At 46.1% G+C, this 16,855-nt stretch overlaps 1 protein-coding gene across 4 annotated transcripts in view; it reads right to left on the bottom strand.

Annotated features, from left to right (window-relative positions):
• Positions 1 to 4,702: 4,702 nt before the first annotated feature.
• Positions 4,703 to 16,855, bottom strand: part of SHC1 (SHC adaptor protein 1) — a 135,747-nt gene continuing 123,594 nt past the window's right edge. For all 4 annotated transcript variants that reach the window (XM_078671073.1, XM_078671071.1, XM_078671072.1 and 1 more), the window contains 3 exons: positions 8,596 to 8,769; positions 7,908 to 8,149; positions 4,703 to 7,817 (listed from right to left, as the gene is read on the bottom strand). In XM_078671073.1, the coding sequence (XP_078527199.1) occupies positions 7,689 to 7,817; positions 7,908 to 8,149; positions 8,596 to 8,769 (545 nt within the window). In that variant the 3' untranslated portion in view covers positions 4,703 to 7,688. The remainder of the gene's footprint in view (positions 7,818 to 7,907; positions 8,150 to 8,595; positions 8,770 to 16,855) is intronic.

The raw sequence follows: 16,855 nt of genomic DNA, 5'->3' as shown, positions 1-16,855 counted from the left end.
ATTCCTGGTAGGTGCATTGTCTGCAAATTGACTCCTTGTGAAACTGCCATGTTCAGATCTGTTGTGCTAGTTTGCGGAGTGGGAATTACTTTGTGCCGCTGTGCTTGTTGAGGTAGAACATTGTGGTGGTATTGTCTGTTTGCATCAAGGCAGTCTTAATGCTAATGTGTTTCTGGAACGCCTTCAGTGCTAGGAGGACTGTTTTCATCTCCCGGTAATTAATGTGTTTTAAGGAGTCGAGGTTGTTCCACTGTCCTCGTATTTTCAGTTGGCCGAGATGTGCTCACCACCCGCTGTGGGAGGCATCTGTTGTGACTGTCGCAGAGGGGGTGGGGCTTTTGTAAGGTCTGCCTAGTGCTATGTTCCTGGATGTCCACCATTGTATTTCTGCTTACAGTTTGTGTGCAACAACCACTAGATCATCCCAACTCCCTGTGACCAATTGTTGGAAAGCCATTTCTGGAAGGGTCGCATATGGAGGAATGAGTGGGATGCATGATGCAATCATGCCCAGGAGTTTCATGACTCTGCTCACTGTCAGAGATTGACCCCTCTGGTAAAGTGATGTCTCCCGTTTGATGGCTTGTATCCTGTTTTGCGTTGGATACACTTGTGCGAGTTCTGAGTTGAGTCTTGCACCTTATAAGGTTTTTTCTTGTTCTGGGTTTGTGGAGGACTTCTTGTGATTTATTGAGAATCCAAGTATGTGGAGTGTGATGATTACTGTTTGAACATGGCTGCAACATTTATTTTTTGTATGTGCTCTCAGCCAGTAGTCTAAATAAGGGTAGATGTGTATTCCCTCCTTTCATAGGTGTGCTGCAACATTTTATTTGTATGTGCTCTTATCAGCCAGATTTCTAAATAAGGGTAGACATGTATTCCCTCATTTCGTAGGTGTGCTGCAACTGTGGCTGAAGACACTTGGTGAAGACACATGGTGCTGATCTTATTCCGAAAGGTAGTACCATGAACTGGTAGTGTGTTCTTTCGTGTAGGCATCTGGAATATATTTCTGTGGCTTTTCTTCTTGGGGATGTGCAAATAGGCGTCTTTGTGGTCTATTGTTGCCATGTAATCTACGTTTTGGATTTGTGGTATTATTCCTTGTAGTGTAGCCATTTGGAAATGTTGCATTAGAATGAACTTGTTTATGAACCTTAGTCTAAGGTCTTGCTTGGGAACTAGGAAGTATGGTGAGTAGTTTCCCTTGAAATGCCCTTCTTTTAGTACCGTTTCTATCGCTTGTTTTCGAAGGAGCTCTTTGATTTCTCAATTGTGTGATTTCGGATTTGAGGTACTTTTTTTACTTTTGGGAGGGTTTGCTGGTGGTGTCTTTGTTCACTCTATGCAATACTTGTATTTTATCAAATTAAATATCCAATTGTCTGTAGTGATATTTTGCCATTGTTGCAGGTCAGGTATTGTGCTATCCTGCCCCTCACTGGTGTTGTGTGTGGGTCCTCTTTTGTGCCGGAGTCAATTTGATCCAGCTCCCCTTCCTCTGGAGGGCTGTCCTCCGCTCTTCCCCTTCCCCGAAAGGACTGCCTTGGCTGTTGATGCCAGTTTTGATATCATATTTGCTGGCTTGGCTGTTGCCCGTGCCCATAGCCCTGTTGTGGATGAGGCATTTGTTGCCCATACTCAAAGGTTCTTCTTCCTGCGAGTTTCCTCCCCCTAAACCCTCCTCTCTCGAAAGCTCCTCTTTGTTGTAGGGCTCTCATAACTCTTGCAGTTTCGTTCTCCTTTTTTATTTGTTGGAGGGGCTCGTCGACTTCTTTTCCGAACAGGAAGTCCCATGTAAATGGTCTGTTAATAATGGCGGTCTGCACATCCTGTTTAAAAACGGATATTTGTAGCCAAGCAGGTCTCCGTAGTGTGGTACCTTTGCACATTTGTCTGCTGGCCGTGTCTGCTGCGCCGAGTGCTGAATTTAGTCATGTATTTGCAATATTTTTGCCTTTCTGGACAATTGATTTTGCCCTTTTCCTGTCCTCTTCTAGGAGTTTGTTGATAAGTTCCTCAATGTCATCCCACTGCTGGTGATCATATCTGTTTCTAAGGGCGTTTGAATCTGCAATGCGCCATTGTGTCACTGCCTCTATTTTCCTGCCTACCATGTCCATTCTTTTGTTTTCCTTTTCTGGAGGTGGGCCAGTGTTGGAGAGGGAGTTGGCCCTCTTACTTGCCGCGGTGAAAATAATAGAATCTGGCACAGTATTTTCCTGTATATACTTAGGGTCTTTGGAGGAGGGTTTATACTTCTTCTCAACCCTTGATGTCACTCCTATGGCTGGCTCCTCGAAGGCTTCTTCGCCTTGGTCCAGATTGCTTGGTAGCATGGGAAGATACTGTGAGCCCTTGTTCGCAGGGGCTAATGTCTCCAAGAGGAAGCATGTTTCCTCTTTTTCCTCTTCGAGGACGACCCCGAAAGTGTTAGCCTTCTATAACAGCCTTGTGAAGAGAGCAGCTATGTCATCTGGAGGCGATGCCTTTGAGGAATAGCAGCATATCTCCTCTTCTGGGCTTTCCATGTCAAGGTCGTTCCATTGATCCTCGAAAGTCTCCGAGGAGTCCTCATCCTTTGAGGAGTTGATGTTTTCTTCGACGTGCTCTGTGCGTTGTTCGGGGTTTGAGGCGATTCAAGGTTTTCTTCTTCCTCTTCGGCATCTCTGTGCCTTTCTTCTTCCTCTTCGGCATCTCTGTGCCTTCGGTGTCTACATTTTCTGTTTTGGCAGTGGGAACAGTGGGGATACGGAATCCCTGGAGCGCTTCGTCAAACTCCTTCTTTTGGAGGAGTGCCGCCATTTCTGCCTCGAGGCGTTTTTTTTTTCTTTCGACCTCGAGGGCTCTCCCCTGGCATTGGAGACTGGAGAATTCTTCTTCTTTGAAGTGGTACACTCAGTTTGAGGTCAGAATAGTTCCCTTCATGAGTTCGTGCTCAACCCTCTGTTTCGACCCCTTATGCGATCTTCCGTCGTTGGAGTCCTTCGGCAAGGTTCTGTGGGGTTCTTTGATCGCGGCTGACCTTTGATCGCCTTTTCCTTCAGCGTCGGGCTGCCTTAGGCTGTGTCTATTCCTCATGGCCCTTCGGTTCCAACGGTTGTAAGTGTCTGACCTTGTCCGTCTTTTTCTCAGTCTTTCACCATCTTTTTCTTAGTGCAATTTTTCTCGGCGTCTCCTTCGAGAATTTCGAAGTCTGATCCTTCATTTGTCGACTCTGATGGGGCCCTTTGGTCCTAATCGTCGCAGGAGAGACCCAAGTCCTTCAATGAAGATTTCTTCTGTCCTTGGGACATTGTTGTATTGTGGCCCTCACTTTGCTTTCAGCGTGCCCTGAGTATCTTCAACAGCAACACCACAAAGACCTCACAATCCTTGTCCTTGTGATCCTTGGGTAGACGGAGGTTGCACATGCCGTGTGGATCACTTTGGGCGAATTTCTGGTGGCACTTGGGGCAGAATTTGAAGGGGGTATTTTCCATTGCCCCCACCTCACCATTTGTCGAAGTATGCGCGTCATGGAGATGTTCAGTATCAAAGACATCGTCTCCGGAGGTCTGTCGTGTTCTCTGGTCGCATAGTCGATGTCCGATGTAACTTTTTGTTTAAATATTGAGTTTTTTCAGGGATTTTTAGATAATGTTTGGAGCTTCCCCTATTGCCTCCAGAGCCAACAGCATAAAAAAGAATCTAAAGATGGATACTACGCACAACAACTTCCAGGGCGCTGTCGGATGTCACGCAGGGGACAGACCTGGCACCAAATCATGGTCAACGACACAAAACACAAGAATAAAAATAAAAAAAAGGACTATACCGGACCCAACCACTAGATGGCAGAATGATGCACAGCATGTGAATCCAGAAAAGGATTCACACTGCAAAACAAGTTTTTAGTTACACCATTGCAGTTTGTGCTGAGCACTGGGCTCCACCAACACCAGGATTGCCCTACTTGCCAGACACTTGTAAATCATTGTCTCGCAAGGTGCTCTTGTGGAGGGGAGCATGTGTAACCACAAGTTTGCAACCAGCCCAATTCAAGACACAATCTTTTCAAACAGCATTTCATTATTCTTACTGCCCGAGGACACAATGACTGGTAAAGAGAAAGCACCTTTGAAATGCTATCACCATCGTTGCCGGGGTGTGCTTTGCTAGCCATTGTACTGCGTATAGCTCCCAAGAATACTTTTGAGTATTGCTGGCAAAGATGATACCACTGCATTGCGGATGCGCCACTTCTACTGACACTTGATGGGATGGTGCAACCCCGAAAGATAGTACCATTATAAAAGGTGCGGTCTCTTTATCCTCCCTCCACATAAGTCACTTCTATCCAACCTTTTCCTGGGACTCTGGATACAACTCCGCTTCGAAGCATTCGGCTGTAACACTCGCTCCTTGCATGCTGAAAGTCCGCGCTCTAATGTCTTGCCTTCTGTAACTCGATGGTACCTGAGCACTCGGATAAACACCCAAATCCAACAGCGGGAACAAAAACAATTAAGTTTTAAACATGCATAAACCTAGACCATGGAAGGAGCTACAGCGAGCGAACATAGTGAAAACTAGACATTTTGGTGCCGCAATGGTCTTTATGATGGCTGCTTCATCATCCAGGGCCTATAAATGTATAGAGCTGCAGCCCTTTCCTAGAAACCACAGTAAACTACCAAAAAAGACATGGCGAGGTTGATTTTCTTAAAGAAATACTGCCTTTAATAAGCATTGTGTTTTTCCTTTGGTATAATCAAGGCCCATTAACAAATGAAATAGAAAAATACAAAGAAAAATAAAATAATACCAGTAAGCAAACAATTCAAATTCATAAAACCAACTAATAGTCATTTAGAATATATTGTGAAGACAACTACAAAGTGCTGCTATGATATGTAAAGGCGTGACAGCTACACTTTGGTATAAGGATGTGCATGCGAGAGAAGTAAGTATACAAACTGATTTACACTTCAAGAGGGAAGACGGATGGATGGATCAGGGGAGTGACCGTGTGGGGAACGACAAAGTCCTCAAAGGAAATGAGGGTGTTTGCCTTCTAGAAAGCTGTAGACCAGTTTCTCTGGGACAACCCCCACAACTCTAGTCACAGGGCTACCAAGGAGATGGCCTGAATATGAGGAAAGTGGCCATTTTTCTTAGCTAGATTATCATAAAATGAAATATTCTGTATGAGGAATGCTTCCCTCCCCTAACATAGACCACTGGAGTGTAAGGGGATGTTCATATGTGGCAAAGAAAGGGAGGAGTGAAGAAAGTGTCCTACCGAGTCAATGTCACAAGAGTGATTTTCAGAAGAGGTGCACCACTAAAACGCCCCCTCAACGAAGAACGTCTGAAACCACTCGCGACTGTCCACATACAGAGACAGACAACGCTCAGCGTCAACTGGAGATTACCTGACCCTATAGCTCCATCTTCGCTTTTGTCGAGTTTACATAAAACAGCAAACCCCGAAGAGTTCCTTTTCGGATATTGGTTACATCTACAGGATGTGTAAATGCACATTTAACAAAACAAAAAAATGAACAGTCAATATTGTGCTCACAACAGCGAGAGGACAACCTGCTGTTGGTTCATTGTTTTTGGACGTGGGGTCCAATGCTTGGGGACCACACTGAATGGCTTAGGTTATGGAAAGCTTCATGTCAGCTAGTGAAGTAGTTGCACAGCCACTAAGAAAACAACACGTGCCTGCGGGATTGTGGCAAGCAACTCTTGGATTCCATCGAAGGCATGGTGACTGCTCCTCAGCTCATTTGTCACTATGCAGCTCCTGGGGGGTGATGAGGATGAAGGAACAGCCACCTTAAGCCCCAAAGTCATCTTCAATGGTTTGCCACCTTCCTGATGAAGGCCACCATGTTGTTTCTTCTTCTAGGGATAAATCTAATCAGCTAAAGCGGGAAGCTTTTGTGAAAGAAACTGTGCAGGGAACAGCAAAGTCCTAGAGGAAAAAGGCACATGATCTCAGTCACCAGTTGACAGAAATGAAGCAAAATGGGCTGTGCTTTTGGGAAACACATTGCTTTCTTCACACTCAGGAGTGCCCCTTGTCCTCACCCATGGTATACGCAACAAGAAGAGCGACCAAGTAGGCATTCAAGGAAACTCAAAATAAGTAAATAAACGCCGGTGAACAGTGATCCACCGTGAAGCCAACAGTCCACCGCTATAACCTGGTGGCAAGTCACCCCCTGTAGAACCCAAAGATACAAGTTCTAATCACAGCATCAAGTACTGTTGGTACCTACATCGGTCACTGATCTGCAAATTCATTTAACTTTTCTTGTTTTGGTTTAAACTCACATGCATGAAATTAGAAAAAAAAAATCTCACAAAAAAAACAAAGACAGTAGTGTCTTACATCTGGGCTGAGTGGACACCACAGAGAAGTAAAAGATGCATTAGATTCAACCAAATATCCTGGTCAAATTCAATAAAAATGAATGGACTTAACTGGATAATTCAAGGATAAAGAGATACTCTGCAAAGTAAAACTTTGGCTAAAAGGTTGCAATCCAAATCAGCCCAATTAATTAATTTACATTTGATTCAAAACATAAGCAGCAAAGCAGGTCGGTAGAATTAAAAGGCCACATTGGTCACCAAAATCTAAAAAAAATAATAAAAACAATAATATCTAATAATATCTAATTTGAGGATTAAATGCCAGCAAGCAAAATCGTCCAGTCTACTATGCTGAATCAAAGCTTTCACCAGACGCCAACTAATTCAGCCAATCCGGTTATTACACTTTGTAGCAGCTTATTTTCATTGGTTTAAAACCAACATAAAAATATCTAAAAACGGCAAACATTTTGTTCAGATAATGGGAAAGTAAAAACAGTACTATCATCCAGCTGGTAAAAACAGGGGAATAAATGCCTAGATCTTAAGAAATTAGAATTTCGAACTCGTCTTTAGCATGCAAACCAACCAAACGACCTACAAAGTGCATTTGGATGAAGCTGTGTTGCCTCTGAAGAATCCAACACTTCCAGGCAAGGTTCCAAAGTGTGGAAAGCAGGTGCAACCCTAGTAACATGTGCTTTGCTACTAACAGAACAGAACTGGTGAGGAGAGGAACGATCTAGTAATCGGAAGGCCTGACTAAGATACTCATTAGTTTCACAGATCCATAGCGGGCTAGAGGGTACTCTTTCGATTCTCCCCATGGTACAAGGATTCTGGTGTTCCAGCTCTGGCATTTGGTTTTGAAGCCTCCTCCCCCTGGAAGGCGCGGTCTGTTCGGAACATTGTAGCAAGAGAGGCGCCCGGGCTGAGATACGTCCACGGGCTTCCGACTCCCATGTTGCATCACTCTCTGTGAACAAAAGTCACAGCGGTTTTCTGATGCGCACTAGAGACTCGGGTCGCTCCTTTCGAAGGAAGTGATCCCAAGAGGAAGATGTGCGAAACTTCTGAACGAGTGCAGGTGTGGCAGCAGAGTGCAAGAAACAGTGAAAAGGAAACAGCACCCAGGTGCACACAGTTAAGTGTCTGGACACAGAGCACTGCTGGGTAGAAGCTGATCTTCTTAATCAGCAAAGAGACAGCCGTGGAGGTGTTCAATGAAGATCCCCGGTCCACCAGCCACAGGAGAAGCACGCAATGGAGAGTCACTTCGGCTCAAGGATGGACAGATTCACAAACTCCGCTGGAGTTCATACTCTCCTCTCGACGGGCTGCTGAAGGCTCATTTCACTGCCAGCCGAAATGATGGGCAAATGATTGTCCATGTGGTAGCTGATGAGATGACTGACACTCTCAAACCGGTGATCCTTGGTCCGGACCTGTAATTGAGGAGAATGGAAGTAGTGAGAAGAAAAATCAAGGGTATTGCAGCCGAACACAAGCCTTCGACATATGTTAGACTGACTTACCACTCCTTCGGGATCCACAAGAAGAAGGTGCTTGGGCTGAGAGTTCTGAAGCCCCGTCAGGACATACTGACCGGGGGTGGTGGTGCTCTCCCGCACCAGGAAGTCCCCGTTTCCCTTAAGGAGCTTCTCAGCATCCTTCCGGCTCATCTTCCCGTGGTACCAGAGTTCACACTTTAGCTGTTCTTCCATGGAAGCCATCGCCTGCGCTACAGGGGGGACCCGCAGGGCATCTTCAAAAGGCTCTAAACATAAAAAGCAGCGTCAACAGTTAAAACAGGCAAAAGAAAAGGACCAAACAGTAACAATGCCTACACCAGCGGCGTGTGTATAGCCTATTCTGAAACCAGCATTGAACCATGCATCATTTTTCAAAGCTGTAAAATGAAAAAGACGCCTCAATCAAGGGTCTCTTACAAAGACAAAGAATCACATAGATGTCCTCGTCTCAATGTGGAGGAATCGCAACGTTTCCATCCTTTTACTAAAGAGGAGTATCAGTGAATTCCCACCCTCCCCTGTTGAGTGCAGAGTAATCACTAACTGAGACGGCCTTCTGCCTTTGAATAGTAAAACATCAGTAAGCCTTCCTACCATTTGAGGAGTCAAATACTCACCCCATGCCTCCCCTCTAATGCCTACTAATCACACAGTGTTCCCACTCTCACTCAACAATACCGCCGGAACTCACTCATGTCAAAGATATCCCGTTGTGTATTGCCATTGGTGGCGCAGGCGCCCCCGGCGGCGGCCTGGCGAGACTTCTCCAGGTTCTGCACGTTTACGTAAGATGGATCATCAAACACTTCCCCACGATTAGGTGGTTTGTTGGCAGGCGTTGAGGAGACTGAATACTTCTCTCGCCCTATGCAGAAGAGAAAATGCATATATTTTCAGAAGGATCTTTTCAGATCTGTAGCATAATGAGAGAAACTCTCTTAGTTTAGGTACCAATGGCTGGATCTTTTTGAGAGAATAGAACATGTGAAGAATATCAGCCACAAGCAAAAAATACCACTTCAATAGCAGCAAATTTGTCTGTTAATCTACAGTCTCTACCTACCCGTCACGTAACCATTCATTATCTCACCTACCATTCAACTGTGATAAAAAGCCAGGCATTATACCACACTTCGGTCAAAGCAGAAGTAGTCTTTTCTCCATTATACACGCATGGAGTAGTTTCCACCCTTCTAAACACCAGAGCTGAACAGCGCCCTCTTAAAAACAGAGCTGGAGCATCACCTACCTTACCAATAATTTACTCTCCAAACAGCCAGGGGGTGAATGCAGTTTTTTCAAACTAGGGCAGAATTGTGTCTCCCATTATCAAAGACATATCCCTCCGAAGACCAAGGTTCGAGTGACTGTCTTAGTCCTACAGCCTAGAGCAGAGGTGGTAATCTTCCTGTACGCCATTGTCGATAGCGGTGCATCCGATCGTAGAAGCCCTAGGAGATATGACTGGCTATCCCAAGGTGCCAGGCTTGATCCAGAAGCTTTCATAGCAGTGCTCTCGCAGATGCCTGGCTCCTTGCTGACTTGGTTTCACCCCGGAAGTGGCGAAATGTGTTGCATATAAGCACCAACCCAGCCTTCTAATGTCAGTAACTTTCCTGACTGTTTGCACCCTCCAACTAGGACCCCACAAACAATTAAAGGTGCAGATCTCTAATTTTAAAACTTTTTAGATGGGAAAAGAGACCCCTCCACAGTGGCAAAGCACTGAAGAATCAGCAGTATATAGAATATCCATCAGAAAGAGCATTACAGAAGGTAACTTGTTCTGCTGATAGATCTAACCAACCTCAGATTCCTCACCTTTAGAATAAATACCAAAGTAGTACCTGCCTGGGAAGAGTGGGATATCTGTGGAATGGGTTCAGATCAAAACTCCTACCGTGCCCTTTCAGTCACACTTGGCGGTCACGGAAGCAGCTAGCGCTTTGTGAGCAGGTGGAGTGACGCTCAGGTCGCAGCCTGAGAAATATCCACAAAAGGCATTCTATGTGCCAGCGCATTGCTGTCAGCTTTGACCCTGGTGGAATGGGCCCAACTCTGGAGGCCGCTTCTTGGCCAATTCACAGTTCTTAACGCAGAGGACTATCGAAATTGATTGTTCTTTTCTCCACCGCCTTCCCTTTCTTTCACCACAGAACCCTACAAAATGCCCATTATCCACCCAATGGCTTTGGTGCAATCGAAGTATCAGCTAAAAGATCTTTTGGTGTCAAACAAATGAAGTCTATCCTCCTGTTTTTTCACATAGGTGATGGCTTGCCCAATGTGAAAAGGAGTCCCGACTTTTGGCAAAAAGGCTGCCTAGGTCTTTACAAACAGTTTTATCTTGAAAAAAGGCTTTGTAGGGCGGCTGCACCGAGAGAGCCCAAAGCTCACATGTGACAAAGCGAAGTAAATCACAACAAGGAAGAGTCTTTAGAGTCAAAAGACGAAACAAACAGTTGTGCATCAGCTCGGAGATGGTACACAGAAGGAAAGTCTAATTCAAATTAAGATTTCCGCTGCTGCGTCAAAAAAAGTTTGAGAGGAAGACTATTAAACCTTATATGCACCTCATCACAACAGGTGATTCAAACAAGGACGGCTGGTCCATCAAAAGCAAAAAGGCATAGAGGACCAACAAATAACATTTAATGGTGCCCAACCCGAGGCCTTGCAGGGCTGAAAACAAAAAGAAAGAAAATATGGAGTTTGTAGTGTTAGGTGTCCTGTTGCATGCAGACTCATCAGGCCACAAAAATGTCCCAGCGTCTGTAATAAATAGACATTGTAGAGGGGGCAGCAAGGATAACATCCACAACCTCAGAAGGTAGATTGAATGCAGTCAACTGCCGCCACTTAATCTTCACACATGAAGGTGTAAATTGCACAGTTACTGGTGCAGAACTCTGTCCACCTGCTGTGACAGAAGAATCTCTTGAAGCGGAAGCCTGATCAACGGGACAGATGCTCAGACCCAGAAGATCCAGGTACCACACTCTCCTAGGCCAATCCGGCGGCACAAGGATGACTGGGGCGGGTCATTCCTGATCACTTTCAGAACTATGGGCAGAAGAGGTACAGACAATAATTTTATTTATTTATTTATTCAAAGTTTTATATAGCGCGAACAGGATCCTTACAGATATCAGAGCGCTTCACAAAGACAGGGTAGGGGCAGTAGGAGTCAACAGAGATAATGGGAACAGTATAATAGTCAATAACATGGTAATAACATGGATAATAAAAACATACATAAAACCAATCCATATACAATTAGGTAAGGAAGTAACATAGGACAGCACAAGTCATTGATCCCACTACAGAGGTGTCCAGGTGGATCAGTAAACCAGCGTGTATCATATCTTGGACGGTAGTAAGAGAGTAGCGTAGTAGTGCCCCCAACAAGTAGAGTATAGTGCCAAGGGATAGGGTGAGCAGTGATACAAAGCAATGCAGAGTCTCTGAACCAACATCTATAACGATCAGGAGATCTTGGCCAGAAGGATTTTTTTCACCTCTTTCTTGAAGAGTGCAGTGGAGGAGATCAGCCTGGTTTCAGGAGGGAGCGCATTCCAGATCCTGGGTGCCATTCCTGAGAAGGAGCGCTTGTAAGTTTTCACTTTCCGGAATCTACGAGGTTTCAGGAGTAGATTTTTTGTACTCCTATTGGATCTCGAACCTCCTGATATAGACAGCTTTTGAGCGAGGTAGTTGGGTGCCTTGTGGTGCACGGCCGCGTGTGTCATAACTGCAATTTTTAGCTGTATTCTGGCTTCAAAAGGCAGCCATTTTAGAGACTTTAAGTCTGGGGATATGTGCGAATGCTTTCTAGAGCCAGTAATGAGTCTCGCGGCAGCGTTCAGGGAGGCTCTTAAGGGTGCTGTTGTGGATAGCGGGAGACCGCTGAGGGCCGCAATTCCGTAGTCTATTCGAGGGATGACTAAAGCTTGTACAGCAGTTTGGAAGTCTTTGGCCGGGAGGAAGGGTTTGATTTTCCTCAGCGTGTTAATTTGGAAATTAGCTGCTTTTGTGGCTTTGCTGACGTGCTGCTGCATGTTGAGCTTGGCGTCGAGTGTGATGCCTAGGGATTTCGCCGAGTCCACGATGGTAGGTTGGACATTGAGTGCTGTTAGGTTGTTGAGCCAGGTTTGGGTGGTGGAGATTTTCGCCGGGGGTGTGATGAGTAGGAACTCAGTTTCAGAGCATTTAGTTTGAGGTGATTATCGGCCAGCCATGATTGGGTGTTAATAAGCGTGGAATTCAGATGTTTGATATCTTCCGGGGATTGTAACTTTAGATAGAGTTGTGTGTCATCGGCGTACATATGGAATTGAACATTGGATGCTTGAAGCAAGGTGGCGAGCGGTTCCATAACGAGGTTGAACAGTGTAGGGGAGAGGGTGGATCCTTGTGGGACACCTAGATCTGCAGGCACAGGTGTAGATAGCACATTGTCGATCTTGAACCTCTGAGACCGATTGTGAAGGAAGGACGAAAACCACTTGAGAACAGTTCCCGATAGCCCCATTCTAGTGCTTAGCAGCTCCAGCAAGTTCTCATGTTTGACCGTGTCAAATGCTGACAAGAGGTCAAGAAGGATGAGGAGACAGGACTCATTACGATCCAGAATTTGGAGGGCGTCATCAATTATGTGTGTCATAGCTGTTTCCGTGCTATGTTTCGCTCTAAAGCCTGATTGATGAGGGTTGAGGAGGTCAAATTGATCAATGTGTTTTGTTAGTTGGAGTTGGACACATTTCTCCAGCAGTTTGGCCAGGGTGGGGATATTGGTGATGGGCCGATAGTTGTTTAGGTCAGACGGATCAGCTGTAGGTTTCTTGAGTATAGGCGTGACTTGCCCCACCTTAAGGGAGTCTGGAATGTGGCCTTGTTGCAAAGAGCTGTTGATGATCTTGGTCCAGAGAGGGAGGAGCAAGGGGATAAAGTCTTTTACAGCATTAGCAGGTAGATGTATAGCAGGTAATGTATACAAGAGTTGCATGCTCCACTCTAGTTGGAGTGAATCTCTAAGATAGAGCCTTCTTTGGAAATCCAGTGCATACATCATTTTTGACACTGTGTGTTTGAGAGGAGGGGAGATCGAGCCAGGGTTCTCCCCATCATTGGAAGATGGTGGTGGGGTATAGAGCTCATTGGCCTCCTGCAAGTCAATGCATACATGCTCATCATCATAAGGTGGTGGTAAGTCATCCCCACCATCTCCCCGGTGATCGCTAAGTGGTGGCAGGCTCTTATCAGAATCTGAGCCAAAAAGCTGATGGAGCACCTTAGGATGGCTATGCAGTAGAGGCAGTGTTTTACCTGAATCTGACTGTGCGGAGGTCACATGCATCGGCATGGGACCTCAATCAGAGCCAAGACAAGTCTGTAAGCATAGGTAAAGGGTCCTCTTTCGTGTCAACTGCACATATGGCATCAAGGACAGTTCTGCCAGTGGTAACCCAAATAAAGGCCAAGGCGAACTCTTGGGGCCCGAAGGTACACAAGAGGGAATCGGAAGGGTGCCAAAGACGCAAAACATGGCCTCCCTAAAAGGCCTCGATCTGCTGCGTTGTTGCAGATGACCCAGGGAATTTAAGGTGTGTTGCGACCAACTGTGGAATCAGCTCCTAGGTCGAAGATAGAGAGCAAGAAGAAGTGGCACATTGACGCCATAGGGACTGCTCTGGAGATAGGGAGAGGCAGAATGGGAAGTGCCCCACTTGGACTTCTAATGTTTCCAGTTCGAGTTTGACTTACCAGAATACTTTAACCACAACAATAAGGTTTTAAAGAAATGGCCTCGGGAACGGGAAGGAGTCTGTGTCTTCGACTTTGAGCTGGAGCGGAACTTGCACGATTTCTTCCAATGTTTGGAGACGTACAGCTTCGCTTCAAGGTCCCAGATTGTCTTTTGGTTGAAGATGGTGCATTCCTCACACAACTTTGAAGCATGCCCAGTCCAAAGATCAAAGGCACTCCTCTTTAGGGCTGCCACTGCCATTTGTTTAGGACAGTTATTGCATTGTTTGAACCATGAAGTTTGACAAGGTGACACTGTTCCATAGCACACTGGTTCTCAAACCTTTTTGAATAAAAAAGAAAAGTGTCAAACCTACGAGAAATATGTAGAGCACATCCAAATCCACGTCAGAGGGCATGGAAGGAATATGCTACTTACCAGTATGCATCTGTTCTTGGCATGTAGGGCTGCTGATATTCACATCTTATGCATAGATCGCCACCTAGGGTTGGGTCCGGATGATTGCACATTGTTGTCCTGGAAGAGCCTTTGAAGTATCACGAGATAGGTGGCTCCTCCCCTGGACTACAGTGCGCATGGGCATCCTGTCCATCCTCAGATTGTTTTTCGCCATTGTGGCAGGGACGGATTATGGTACAGTAAGTAATGCCCATGCTAGAGAGTAATTCTGAATGCTACAGCTGCTACAGGCACCGGGGAGGAGGGAGGGCGATGTGAATATCAGCAGCCCTACATGCCAAGAACAGATGAATACTGGTAAGTAGCATATTCCGTTCGAGGCATGTGGGCTGCTGAATTCACATCTTATGCATAGAATGTATAGCAGTGTCCTCCTAGCGGCGGTTGCCTGCGCCAGCTGCAGCAGTTTGAAAAAGAGTTTTGAGTACAGCCTGTCCTACAGCTGCCTGCTGTTTGGAGTGTACATCTACACAGTAGTGTTTGGTAAAAGTGTGTATGGTAGTCCATGTGGCTGCCTTACATATGTCCTCTAGAGGAATGTTTCCTAGGAAAGCCATGGATGCCCCTAAGTTGCGCGTGGAATGCGCTCTTGGGGGAACTGTTAATGTGCGTTTAGCTTTTTTATAACAGATTTGTATGCACTTAACAATCCATCTGGCTATGCCTGATTTGGAAATGGGGTTGCCCTTGTGCTGTGGTGAAAAGGCAACAAACAGCTGTTTAGTTTTCCTGAAAAGTTTTATTCTATCTATATAGTAAAGGAGAGCTCTCTTGACGTCAAGGGTATGCAGAGCTCGTTCTGCTACGGAATCTGGGTTAGGGAAGAATACCGGCAGTTCAATAGCTTGGTTGATGTGAAACTGGGACACCACCTTTGGCATAAATTTAGGGTTAGTCCGCAGCACTACCCTGTTTGCGTGAATTTGTGTGAATGGTTCCTGAATAGTTAAGGCTTGTAGCTCACTAACTCTTCTGAGGGAAGTAATTGCAACTAGGAAAGCCACTTTCCAGGTTAGGAACTGTATTTCACATGAGTGTAGAGGTTCAAAGGGCGGTCCCATTAGCCTGGTAAGGACTACATTGAGGTTCCATACAGGAGAAGGAGGGTGCCTTGGAGGAATGATTCTTTTGAGCCCCTCCAGGAATAGCAGGCACTCTAAAGAATGAAAGGTGCTGCCTATTTTGAAGATAGGCGGCTACTGCAGCTAAATGTATACGAATGGAGCTGTAAGCCAGATTGCATCTGTGTAAATGTAGTAGGTAACAGATGATGTTTTGTGTAGATGCATCCAGCGGATTTATGTTATTATTTTTACAATAGATGACAAATCGCTTCCATTTTGCTGCATAGCATGCCCTAGTGGTAGGCCGCCTTGCCTCTTTGATAATATTCATACAGTCGGGAGGCAAGTTGAGGTAACCAAACTCTAGGACCTCAGGAGCCAGATCGCAAGGTTCAGCAGTTGCGGATCTGGGTGCTGAATGTCGCCATGGCTCTGTGTTAAAAGGCTGGGTGTTAAGTGCAGCCTTTGATGAGGCACCATGGAAAGTTCGAGGAACGTGGTATACCATGGTTGCCGCGCCCACGTTGGAGCAACTAGGATTAGTGTCATGGAATGTTGTGGCAGTTTGCGTGCCACTAGTGGTATGAGCGGGGCTGGTGGAAAAACGTACGCAAATCTGCCTGACCAGTTCATCCATATCGCATTGCCCTGAGACTGCGGATGTGGAAATCTGGCGGCGAAGCTTTGGCATTTTGCGTTTTCGTTTGTGGCGAACAGGTCTATCTCTGGGTGACCCCACTGCTGAAAGTACAGGTGCAGCACTGAGGGATGTATCTCCCACTCGTGCATTTGATGGCTGTGTCTGCTGAGCAGATCCGCCATGTGGTTGTCCTTGCCTGGGAGGTGTTCCGCCATGAGGAAGATGTTCCTTTGAATGGCCCACTTCCACATGCTTTGTGCTAGGTGTGACAACTGTGGCGAGTGTGTCCCTCCCTGCTTTTGTATGTAGTACATGGCAGTCATGTTGTCCGTCCGGATCAACACGACTTTGTTGCACAAGTGAATTTTGAACGCCTTCATGGCCATGAAGATTGCCATCAGTTCCAGTAGGTTGATGTGCATTTTCTTCTGTTGGGTTGTCCACAGCCCCTGGACTGTGTAATGGAGGACATGCGCTCCCCATCCCAGGAGAGATGCGTCCGTTGTCAGCACTACTTGTGGTACAGGCCCTTGGAACGGTTGACCCCTGCAAAGGTTTTGTGGATTCCACCAATGCAGAGAGTTGTATGCGCGACCGGTCACCAACACTAGGTCCTTCAATTGTCCGTGAGCCTGGTTCCACTGCCGAGATAAGCGCTCCTGGAGGGGACGCATGTGTAGCCTCGCGTGAGGGACTATGAAAATGCAGGAGGCCATCATGCCTATCAACTGCATAAACACCCTTGCCGGGAGGGAGTGTTGTGGCCTGAACTTTTGAATGAGGAGCAGAATGCTGCTGAGTTTGGCTGCGCCTTGGCCGCCATAGTGTTTATTGTGGCACCCAGATACTGTTGGACGTGGGCTGGCTGAAGATGAGATTTTGGGTGGTATAATGTGAAACCAAGGCTGTGTAGGAGGTGAATAGTGCGGGACACGTGATGGGCACATTGCTGGGCCGATTTTGCTTGGATGAGCCAATCGTCTAGATAGGGGTAAATGTGAACATGGTTTCTTCGTAGGTG

The sequence above is a fragment of the Lissotriton helveticus genome, chromosome 12, assembly GCF_964261635.1.
Source record: "Lissotriton helveticus chromosome 12, aLisHel1.1, whole genome shotgun sequence".
Classification (NCBI taxonomy): domain Eukaryota; kingdom Metazoa; phylum Chordata; class Amphibia; order Caudata; family Salamandridae; genus Lissotriton; species Lissotriton helveticus.
This window is presented reverse-complemented; position numbering and strand designations above follow the sequence as displayed.